The following is a 12,691-nucleotide window of genomic DNA, read 5'->3' as shown; positions in this document are numbered from 1 at the left end:
CTTGGAGGTTTCAAACAACAGGTTAACACGCATCAAAGGTAAAAAAAAAAAAAAACTGCTAAATTTTCTTATAATACAGTACACATCACCAAAATGTTCAATTATTCTCAAACGATTGAATACAGATGAATCAGTCTCTCTAAATCCCTACTTTCCACAAGGCTACTCTGCTCTGATTGGTCAGACGGCCCAGTCTGTTGTGATTGGTCTACTGCATAATGTACAGCACAAACGTCCATTACCGTAACTGAACTCCCGGGGGGTATTCCAGAAAGCAAGGTTAACTGAACTCCAGGTTGATTAACAAAAACCTTGCTTCCTCGATGCTGTTTCCAGAAGCGCACCGGTTAGCAAGTTCAGTCAACTCAGAGTATGTTACCTGTGAATACACAAGACATTCTCAACTGAGAGACAAATCGAGGAATCACAGTGTGCTATATACTACTTCCTTCTTCTTTTGTTTAATGGTGATTTACATAACCTACTTATTACCACCTATTTGGTGGTTGCACAATAATTTTTTCAGTCTTTTCGTTGAATAAGTAATATTTATTCGCTGAGAATAAGGATTATACTGTTGATGCTAATAAATTGAATGCAGAATGTGTGAGATGACAATAAAATAAATAATAAATATATTTGAAATTAATTAACATTTAGACATCACCTTGTTATAATAGTGCTTTAGAATTTATATATGATACTGTATATAACTGTAACTATATAACACATAACATATAAATCTATTAATTACATTACACACATCTGAATACCCTTTAAATAAACTAACCCAGGAACATAACCTGCTCTGGATCAGGTTATGTTCAGAGAGTGAGCTGCTATGGCTACTTTCCCTGAAAGTTAGCTCTAATTTAATTGCACATGCGTGAACTGTATCAATAACAGTGTATTCGTTAGCCAAGCACTGACTGATGTAAACATTAACGTTAGCAAAACAAATCTTGCTCCATCCTTTATCTTTACTAGTAGTAAGATATGAAAGACAACCTGCATTAATAGACCCCGTTTTAGGTAACAACGGCCACTCACAGCTGATTTAGGCAACAGTAGTATTTCAGTAAGACAGTATTAAAGGTCCCTTGGCATGAACATTTTATTTTATGAGGTTTTTCAATATTAATATGAGTTCCCCTAGCCTGAATATTGTCCCCAAGTGGCTAGAAATTTTGATCGAGTTCTGGCTATCTTTCTCTGCCTTTGAGAATAGGAGAGCTCAGATGAGCTGATCTTGAATTTCGTGTTATGACGTCATGACAGGAAAGGTTTCCTCCCCTTCCTCTGCTCTGCCCGCCCAGAGAATTAGTAGAGAATAGATTCAGTTTATCCGTCGTGATGTCAGCAACACAGGCTTTACCATTTAGATTTGACAGCACCACCACAAACAGTGAGTAACAGTGTTCATTAATGCCTGATCTGGGATCAGTGATTTCTGATGTGTAGCTAATTATTCAAGTTCACACAGACTTTCTTTCTAAATCGTTTAATACTGTCATTCCCGCCGCTGGCCGTCTTAATGCATCAGTGAATCAAGCCAGTGACTAAAACGATCAACTTTACGTCGTTTCTGTTTGTAGCATGAAACTAATCTGTTGATTAAATGATTAAACTACAGAGAGCGATAAAAGAACACTCTTTAAAATGTTCGGATTGGTAAATCACACATTTATCTGCAGTGCACACTTGTCCAAACTGCTGTTTGAATGACGCTGTTAACAGAAGCTCTTACTGTTTTGTATGTCTCATTCATGTCAATGTAGTGTTTGCTGTTAGTTGTGGTGAAAGCATTTTGTGAGAGAAATAATGCTGCAAAGTTCACTCGTGTTAATTCAGAGCTCCGATACAAACAAAATAAACTCACGCTCTCAACAACTCGGTACAATAACGCTTTCTAAGCAATCTCCCCAGCTCTCTGTCTCTCTCGACTGGCAGTGCTGCAGCTGCTGCTGGCGCCTCACTAAACCACGCCCCCTCAACACGTAATCTAATTTCAAATGCAAAGATTTCAGCCAATCACAACAGTGGGTTATTTCAGTCAATCACAACAGTGGGTGTGGCAGACACGCCCCTTAAAAACAGAGCATTCAAGCCAGAGGGTTTATATCAGTATAGAAAAAATGTTCTTTTGATGTAAAAACCATATAAGTATACCTCAGGAAACATTATAAAAAAATAAAAAAATACATGCAATGGGAACTTTAACCTGAATTAGCCGGATTCATTAAAAAAAAATTGTTTAACTGCTCAGTCGACTCATCCTTTTGAGAGACAATAACTTTATATATGGTGCACTTACAGATTTAAAAATTTGGAGGATGTTTTCATTCACTTAGAACTGTTACACACTACATGACAAAAATCCATAACAGAACAAAAAAACAAACAATCAATCCAACTTATCTGTTAAACTAGTTTGATTTGAAGTATCTACGCGTCTATTAATAGGAAAGGTAGCGTGACCTGAAAGCTAGAATTTCAAAATTCATAACAAATGTTTTTGACAGTGTAACATAAGGAATGGGATTCTCAGTGGTATGTATATTTAACTTCATTCAACGTCTGTTGTGCCTCTGGCCTGACAGATTTTTCTTACTGCCAAACTCAAGCATGCAGCAATAAAATTAAAAAAAAAAAAAAGTCTCAGGAAGAAAAAGGCCAACTCAACTTTTATCCTGCAGCGACTTATAATGATCTGAGAGCTTGCTTAAAATGCAAATGTGAGGTTGGTCTTAAGCTTTCAAAGGTCAGAAATGAATGAGGTGCTTTTATAAAACTCAGTGTGACTCACTGTGCCTTGGGAGCACATACCTGATCATTAATTCAAGCTCACATGGAGTCATTACAGTCACTCCTGATGAAATCCAGAGTCCTCTCACTGATCTCGGTGCACTTCTGCCTTGATTAAAAACAAATCTAACAAAGTCATTGAAATCTATTACAATCATGTCTGCCTGTCAACTATTTGGCATCCCCCACTGACGTCTACGCAGATTGGTATATTTTCAATTATGCTAATACAATCATCTCGTTTGGATAACATTATTACGGCACCGTGACATTAGACTATACTGTCAGCCAATCATATCTGCGATTACATCTTAATTTCTTTACGAAATTAAGGAGGACAGTGGATAAATTACCTTTTCAAACATTGGTGCACATAATCATTTCTCTGGTTATTATTAATAATAATTATATTTTAAAAAGAAAAACGAGTTCTAAGATTTCTAAGTCTTTTAACATGTTAAAATAATAAGTGGCAGCAAGAATAAGAGAACAGAAGACACTGAAGAAATACAGGGCACATGCCTTAAAAATGAGTAGGCTGAGGTCAGGTCATTGTCTGGAATATAAAATCATCTCTCTCAAATGCAATAAGGCGCTATAATTGGAATTTCATCCAATTTTCTACTCTAACAAGTGAACAAAGCATTTCGGAAATGTAATAGTCAGATAAAGCAAACTATGATCTTTTAAACTTTAATGAGCTTTAATGAGCTCAACATCGTGATCTTAGTGCAAGGTGAAATACTGTACAACATAAATCCCAGACTTTTGATACTGGGATTTTGATATTCTTCTTCACATCCATGATTGGCACTATCTTTGATTCAGCTTGCTACTTACATGTTTCCTGCCTCATGCCATTTTCAGAGCAAAAAGAACCATCTTCTAATCTTAGCCCTGTTCTCTGCCTAGTCCGCTTATTAGATGCATTAACTCAAGGAGTGTGATAAATGACCACTAGTTTATTGGGCAGTTTACCTGGTTATTAAACATGGCTGTATTTTTAAGTTCATCGTTTTTCTATTCTCAAAGGCTGCACGCAAAAACGAACACACTGCATGATGCGAGAGAGTGAACAAATGACTCTTATGAGTGGTTCTATTTTGTGAGTCAGAAAAATACAAACATGAACACACGAAAAAGCTGAACTATTTAAAATGTAACTTTATGAATGTGGCAAGGGGGGCGTGGTTCAGCGAGGTCTGCAGCGGGAGAGAGAGCCGCGGGACAAGCGGTACGTGAGTGGGTTGGAAGCAGATTAATAACACCTGTCTCTTGTTCTAGTAATGAGCGCGGAGAGGGGATAAAACAGCAGTGGAACCGGAGATCGAGGAGAGAGAGAACCCGGACGGTTGATGCGAACCCCCATGTACAGAGACTGAGTACCGGAACCCGGAAGTGCCGACCCGGAAGTGATCGAGAGATCGTGTTATGAGATTCCACACTTGAATGTGTGTGTGCTGACAAGTTTATTGAGAAAATAAAGAGCAAGCATCAACCGTCCAGCCGACCCCTTGTCCTCTTCCTTCCTCCTTATATCGAACTTTGCTACAGTGGTGCCGAAACCCGGGAAGGAAGTAGGACCGCGCCGCCGCCATGACTACTCCAACGCCCTCCGCCACGCCGTTTGCGGACATTATCACCTCTCTCGCGGCCCTCCACCAGGAACAACATCAGTCCATGCTGGAGCTGCGGGCGGACCAGGAGCGCCGATTCGAGGCCATCTTCCGCGGCCAGCAAGAGGACCGCGAGAGGTTCCGGAGCTGGATAGACCGGGAGGTTCGCACCGAAGCCGCCGGGCTCGCCAGCGCACCGGTCCACGTGCCCCTACACAAGATGGGGCCACAGGACGATCCCGAGGCCTTCATTGACCTGTTTCAAAAAGCGGCGGAGGCCTGCGGGTGGCCCCGGGCACAGTGGCCGGTGCGCCTTATTCCACTGCTCACCGGAGAAGCCCAGGCGGCCGCCCAACAACTGCCGGTGGCGAACCTCCTGGATTACGAAGATCTGAAGAGGGCCATCATCCAGCGGGTCGGTCGGACCCCCGAACAGCACCGTCAGCGTTTCCGCTCGCTGGAGTGGGGGGAGACCGGCCGGCCCTTCGCGATGGCCCACCAGCTCCGGGACGCCTGCCGCAAATGGCTATTGGCCGGTGGAAGCGACGTGGACCACATCGTCGATCTGGTGGTACTGGAGCAGTTCATCGCTCGGCTACCCAAGAAGACCGCCGAGTGGGTCCAGTGCCACCGGCCCACGTCGCTGACGACGGCCATCAACCTGGCGGAGGACCATCTGGTGGCGTGCCCAGGGGTCGGCGAACCCCGACTAACCTCTCCCTCTCTCTCTCCCCCCTCTGTCTCTCCTTCTCACCCTGTCCCTCTCCCTAGGTCCCGCCCTCCAGGGCCCCCTCGCATTCCCCCCAGAGGTCGGGGTGGAATGGGCCCAGGGCAGTACGGGAGTTCGAGGGCCCCGCCCAGGGGGGCGGGGCTGCTGGGGTCGGGCGGAGATAACGGTTCCGGTTCCACCCCCCCTCCGCGCTCATATTCCAACCCACTCCCCGCCGCAGGGGCGGCGGGCAGGCCTGGGCTGGCCTGCTGGCGGTGCGGCGACCCGGACCATTTGGTGGACCGATGTCCAATGATGGACATCGGGACAATGATCCGGGTCCCGGACGTTCAGCGGGCCACCCCTGATCAAGCAGGAGAGTACCAAGTTCCTGTGAGTATCAAGGGGGGTACATATCAGGCCTTGGTGGATTCAGGCTGTAACCAAACCTCGATCCATCAAAGCCTGATGCAGCCTGGGGCATTGGATACAAGCCGCATGGTTAAGGTGCGGTGTGTGCACGGGGATGTGGTGGAATATCCGGTTGTCCCAGTCACGATACAGTTTAGGGGAGAAAATCATAGTGTTGAGGTGGCGGTTAGTCCCCACCTCCGGCATCCGCTAATTCTGGGGACAAATTGGCCCGCCTTTCCGGCGTTATTGGGGTCGATATGCGCGGATGCCGCTTGGGGGAACAAGGCTAGGAACGGGGCGGTGCGAGTGCAGGTTGGTGAGACTGATACGGGACCCTCGGGAACTGCTTCAGAGGAACCGAGCGGGGTCGAGAGACTGATTCTCTCGGACCGCGATGACTTCCCTCTGGAGCAGTCTCAAGACGATACCCTCAAACATGCTTTCCACCAGGTCCGCACGATCGACGGTCAGTCCCTTCAACCCGCCTTGCCCGTCACGTATCCTTATTTTGCCATAATTAAGGATAGGTTGTATCGAGTGACCCAAGACGCTCAGACAAAAGTGGATACAACCCAGTTGTTAGTACCAAAGAGCCGCCGGGAAATGCTTTTCCAGGCGGCTCACTCTAACCCAATGGCGGGCCACCTGGGACAGGCGGCCACGCTGAATCGTTTAATGACCCGATTTTTTTGGCCAGGCATTCACGACAATGTGCGCAGGTGGTGCGCGTCTTGTCCTGAATGTCAGTTGGTGAATCCCCTGGCCTCCCCAAAAGCGCCATTGCGCCCCCTTCCATTAATGCAGGTCCCCTTCGAGAGAATTGCGATGGACCTCATCGGGCCATTAGAGCGATCCGCACGCGGACATCGTTTTGCGCTAGTTATCGTGGACTACGCAACACGATATCCGGAAGCAGTGGCTCTCCGCAACATCTCGGCGAAGAGTGTTGCGGACGCACTGTTTCGTTTAATCTCCCGAGTGGGGATTCCGAAGGAAATCCTCACTGATCAAGGCACGGCGTTTATGTCACGCACGTTAAGCGAATTATACGGGTTATTGGGCATCAAATCGATTCGGACAAGCGTCTATCACCCACAAACAGACGGCTTGGTCGAACGATTTAATCGCACTCTTAAATCCATGATCCGTAAATTCGTACAGGAAGACGCCAAAAATTGGGATCGGTGGTTAGAACCCCTCTTATTCGCTGTGCGAGAGGTCCCGCAAGCCTCCACGGGGTTTTCCCCCTTCGAGCTTCTCTACGGACGACAGCCCCGTGGGGTGCTGGACGTCCTACGAGAAACTTGGGAGGAGGGGCCTTCTTTGGCCAAAAACGAAATTCAATATGTGCTGGACTTGCGAACAAAACTCCACACCTTGGGGCGGCTATCTAGGGAGAATTTGTTGCAAGCCCAGGACCGCCAAAGCCGGTCGTATAACAGGGGTACGAGACTACGCAAATTCACACCCGGAGAGAAAGTGCTTGTATTACTCCCGACATCGAGCTCTAAATTAATGTCGAAATGGCAGGGGCCGTTTGAGGTCGCTCGACAGGTTGGAGACCTCGATTATGAAGTGATACGGTCCGATAGGAACGGAGCACGGCAAATATATCACCTCAATCTCCTGAAGAAATGGAATGAGGTCGAATCAGTGTTGTTGGCGACGGTGATCGGGGGAGAGGATGATCTCGGGCCAGAGGCGAGCATCAAAGCACAATCGGTCGCACTGGCCCCTGGGGGAGATCACCTCTCACCGTCCCAACTCACTGATCTCTCAAAACTACAGGCGGAATTCGCCGACGTGTTCTCGCCCCTACCGGGCCGTACCGACTTAATTCAGCACCATATCGAGACCAAGCCGGGCGTGGTAGTTCGCAGCCGGCCGTATCGTTTACCTGAACACAAAAAAAAGTAGTTCAGGAAGAATTAGGGGCAATGCTCGATATGGGAGTAATAGAGGAGTCCAACAGTGACTGGGCGAGCCCGATCGTTTTGGTCCCTAAAACCGACGGCTCGGTCAGGTTCTGTGTGGACTACCGCAAGGTGAACGCAGTGTCGAAATTCGACGCGTATCCAATGCCGCGGGTTGACGAGTTGCTTGATCGGCTGGGCACGGCTCGATTTTATTCGACATTGGACTTAACGAAGGGCTATTGGCAGATCCCCTTGTCTCCATTGTCCAAAGAAAAAACAGCCTTCACCACGCCGTTCGGATTGCACCAATTCGTCACGCTTCCCTTCGGTTTGTTCGGGGCACCCGCTACCTTTCAGCGCCTCATGGACAGGATTTTGCGTCCCCATGCCGCATATGCTGCTGCCTACCTGGACGACATCGTGATTTACAGTCACGATTGGCAGCGGCATATGCAACATGTCCGGGCGGTCTTGAGGTCGTTGAGGGGAGCGGGGCTCACGGCCAACCCGAAGAAGTGTGCAATTGGGCGGGTGGAGGTAAGGTATCTGGGCTTCCACTTGGGTCATGGACAGGTGCGTCCCCAAATTGATAAGACCGCCGCAATTGCGACCTGCCCGAGGCCCAAGACCAAAAAGGAGGTAAGGCAGTTCTTGGGGCTGGCGGGATATTATAGACGGTTTATACCAAATTATTCAGACCTCACCAGCCCCCTGACTGACCTTACTAAAAAGGGGCTACCAGATACGGTCCAATGGACGGAGCCGTGCCAGCAGGCCTTCACCCGAGTTAAGGCTGCTCTATGTGGCGGGCCGCTTTTACACTCCCCTGACTTTTCTCTCCCTTTTCTGTTGCAGACTGACGCGTCGGACAGGGGGCTGGGCGCAGTCCTGGCCCAGGAGGTGGAGGGGGGAGAGCGGCCGGTGCTGTACATTAGCCGTAAGCTCTCGAAGAGAGAGGCTAAGTACAGCACCATCGAAAAAGAGTGCCTTGCCATCAGGTGGGCCGTTCTCACCCTCCGCTACTACCTTCTGGGGCGGGAGTTCACCCTCTGTTCGGACCACGCTCCTCTCCAGTGGCTCCACCGCATGAAGGATACCAACGCGCGGATCACCCGTTGGTATCTAGCTCTTCAGCCTTTTAAGTTCCAGGTGGTCCACAGGCCGGGTGCTCAGATGGCTGTGGCCGACTTCCTCTCCAGAAATGGGGGGGGGGGGGGGGGGGGGGGCTGCAGGCCGGACGGCTCCCCGGCCTGAGTCGGGCGGTGGGGGTATGTGGCAAGGGGGGCGTGGTTCAGCGAGGTCTGCAGCGGGAGAGAGAGCCGCGGGACAAGCGGTACGTGAGTGGGTTGGAAGCAGATTAATAACACCTGTCTCTTGTTCTAGTAATGAGCGCGGAGAGGGGATAAAACAGCAGTGGAACCGGAGATCGAGGAGAGAGAGAACCCGGACGGTTGATGCGAACCCCCATGTACAGAGACTGAGTACCGGAACCCGGAAGTGCCGACCCGGAAGTGATCGAGAGATCGTGTTATGAGATTCCACACTTGAATGTGTGTGTGCTGACAAGTTTATTGAGAAAATAAAGAGCAAGCATCAACCGTCCAGCCGACCCCTTGTCCTCTTCCTTCCTCCTTATATCGAACTTTGCTACAATGAAAAAGTAGGATTTTTTTTAAATAAAAAACTAAGCATAATATCCAACCCTAAACCAAACCCTCAGTGGAGAATAAAGCAGACAGTAAGAAAGCATACAAATGAGAACGTACAAATTTATATACATTTCATATCAATTCAACACATTTTTTTTATAAAACGGACTGTCAAAAATTGCCAAGAGAGTGGTTTGCAACATCCAGGTTACAAAACATCTAGAAAGTTACCTGTTGAAATATATCATAAACACTGCCATAAAAGTGTCCCTATTATGGATTTTTGAATATTCTCTTTCATGCAGTGTGTATTATAGCCATTTGTGAATGTAAACCTTCTACAAAGTTGTAAAGTTGAAAGTACACGATAAACAAAGTTACTGTCTCCCAAAAGAAAGAATCGACTCTGAACCGCCTATATGTGTCATCTGTAATTTGAATCCACTTTTGACTTTATGTTTCATTTTGTGTACGTTTCCGGCAAACAGGCTAACTCGCGTTAATACAGTCTTCCTATTGAAATAGTTAAATCAGCTGTGTGCCACTATTACCTAAAACTGTGTCTAATAATGTAGGTTGTTTGCAATTCTTACTCATTTGAGTAATGACGAAGAATTGCTACAAACTTGAATGTTAAAGCAGTCATTCATTTTAGTGCTCAGCTACAGTATGCACCGTTATTGATACATTTCCCACATTTCTACCACAATAAATTAGAAATAAATCGGTTTGTAGATGGTCATACACTTGTTAATGCTGATGGTGAGGAATTACAGTTGCAGCATCTCATTATGTACCTTAAAATGAGTAGCGTATCACTGAGAAACATCCTGTTTAAGTCATCCTTGTGATTGAAGTTCGAGTTGAATAACTAGTTCATCCAGTGTCTCAATGGTAAAATTGACTTGATCGTCATTGTCTTTACAGTGTGTACTATTGCTGAGCTTTAGGAAGCCTCCAGAGAGCAGCTATGGTAATGATCGTAGCTGTAAGCGATAGACCAATCATGACAGACTGGGCAATCTGGCCAATCAGAGTAGAGTAGGCTCGAGGAAAGCAGGGATTTAGCGGGAGTGCAGATTTCAAGTCGTTTGAGAATCATTGAAAAATGTGGTGATGTGCAAAGTATATTATGAGAAAATTAAACTTTTTTTTAGTTTGATCTTTGGTGCATGTAATCCTGTCATAGGAGACCTCCAAAACTAAATTAGGAACCTTTAAAACAGCATAATGGGGCACTCTGACAGAATCAAATTGAATTAAATGAGGAATTCTTTATCGTTACACAGTCCAACTGGAGAGGATCGCTTTTAGTTATAATCACAGGTGGCTTTGAAATCTATTTTCACATATTTGTTATGAAAGAAGCAATTTAGTGCTATTTTTTTACCATCTTACAAACAGTGAAAGGTGCAAAATAAAACTAAGATACACTGAAATAATTTCAAACACAGTATAAGTACATTCTAGGGCCTTGTACTTTAAATTCACTTAACATTGAATACTACTCTTGTCTACAAAACAATGGCCTTGGGAAACGCAGGACCATATGATTAAATGATGAATTACAGCCGAGAACCTATAGAGTCAGGAAATGCAGAATGTTTATCTCCAGAGGCAAAGTAAACATTTTTTATTTTCAGTCAGCAGAACTAAAATAAACATTTTGTAATTCAACGCTTTACATTCCATTAACTGCAGAGCAACACTGTGTCTGATTCAATCAAAAACATGTTGACACAACCACTACCTGCCAGAGGTTACAAAGTTAATATGATCAGACAGCTCGGTACAAATGAGATGAACCTTGAAAGTTAAAGGGGAACTACTACACAAACTGACAGTCTAATTTTGTTGTATCCAATAACTGTAAAGACATCAACATATAAATAGTTTTTATTTAGTCGCAGATCACTGCAGTGTTTTCAGCCGTTCACTTTTCAGTGGTGGCACTCCTCACAACCTGCACACAAAAACAAACAGTGTGATGTAAACTAAGACTGATAAATCACCTCTATTAATGAATCACTGAAAAAGACTCTAAAAAGAATTTGTACTAATTCTAATCAGTCTGAAAAATTATTCTGGCAAACCTTTCACTAAATGAACTATACATAAAAATCAGTTCATACACTGTATAAAATATTGTTGGTTTAACTTAAAGTTAATTTAACCTGGTTGCCTTAAATTTTTAAAGGTCCCATTCTTCGCGTGTTTTCGAAGCTTTGATTATGTTTACAGTGTGCAATATAACATGAGTTCATGTTTCGCGTGTAAAAAAAACAGTATTTTTCACACAATTTACTTATCTGTACAGCGCTGTTTCCTCTGTCCTAAAAACGGCCTGATGATTTCCTTGTGCTATGAAGTCCCTCCTTCAGAAACACGTAACGAGTTCTGATTGGGCCAGCACTTCCTGTGTTGTGATTGGACAGCAGCTTAGCGCATTTTGCCCGGAAAGGTCCCGCCTCTTACCATAACGGGGAGATGCAAGCGCTGAATGCACGCTCTTCTTCACGTGGGAGAGCAACAAGACCACGCCCCCTATTTTGCCTGTTCTTGTGGGCAGAGGTTTAGTCAACAAACGGTTCTAGTGACGTCATTACATCCCTGCACTTCCTGCTGTAGTCCAAACCGGCCGTTCGCTGTAGGCTTTGAAAGGGAACTTCTGTTAAATAAAATATCTCGCTTGGCATTGAACTTTGAGCGTTATAATTTTACAGGTATTATTTATGCTCTAACAGCAACATTACACACTAACTAAAGTTTGAAAGATGGAATCGCGAAGAACAGGACCTTTAAGTTTATTGAAATTAAAAATTTGAGTTGATACAATGAAGGAAATTGGTTTAATAAATAGAAACTCAAAATATTATTGTATCTGAACAACATAAAAAAATTGATAAATCATGAAGATACCACAATTTGGCACGTTTCACTGCGTCATCAGAAATAAAACACACAATTACCCAATATGCTTACAAGATATTTGAATAAAGATTGTCGATTCTCAAAAATGTTTATTGTAATAACTCAAATGTTTAATTTCAATTAACTCAAAATTTTAAGGCAACCAGGTAACTTATTTTTTAAATAATTCTTTACAGTGTAATAATGTGTGAGAAAACACCACCTCACATGTCAATAATAAAAGCTTATGTCATCCAAACCATGTGACTATTATAAACTTAAATTACATTTCCCAAAATCATAAAAATGTTATATCCCCTAACCACACAATGGACTGTCTTTGAAAACTTTTTTTCTGGGGTTTCCTTCCTGTTGTTTCCTGAATACTTATTTTCAGTGATTCCTTCAGTTTTTCTTTTTCCATTAAAAAGTTTGAAAACTTCATCGAATGTAATTGGTCATCATTAGAGGGCTGTTATTATTCTCTTAATTAAATTCCAGCACTAATAGTTAAATAGCCCTTTTCACAGTTTGATTTTATGACTCACCCTTGAAACCCTCAGCCAATTCTGTAATGTTTGTGGGCGGCAAAGTGACAGCTTTTGTGTTCACTTACTACAAATAAAATCCAACACTCTCACTTGAGATGTTTTCTTCAGTAGTTGGATTTGA

General features: G+C 44.6%; 1 protein-coding gene across 1 annotated transcript; it reads left to right on the top strand.

The window, feature by feature from the left end:
* Window positions 1-4,485: 4,485 nt before the first annotated feature.
* Window positions 4,486-9,117, top strand: LOC137075786 (uncharacterized). The gene is made up of 2 exons (XM_067444740.1): window positions 4,486-5,523; window positions 8,844-9,117. The coding sequence occupies exons 1-2, from the start codon at window positions 4,486-4,488 to the stop codon at window positions 8,844-8,846; spliced, it is 1,041 nt and encodes a 346-aa protein (XP_067300841.1). The 3' UTR covers window positions 8,847-9,117.
* The last annotated feature ends 3,574 nt before the right edge of the window (window positions 9,118-12,691 follow it).

This window comes from Pseudorasbora parva, chromosome 5 (assembly GCF_024679245.1).
Source record: "Pseudorasbora parva isolate DD20220531a chromosome 5, ASM2467924v1, whole genome shotgun sequence".
In the NCBI taxonomy this organism is placed as follows: domain Eukaryota; kingdom Metazoa; phylum Chordata; class Actinopteri; order Cypriniformes; family Gobionidae; genus Pseudorasbora; species Pseudorasbora parva.
This window is presented reverse-complemented; position numbering and strand designations above follow the sequence as displayed.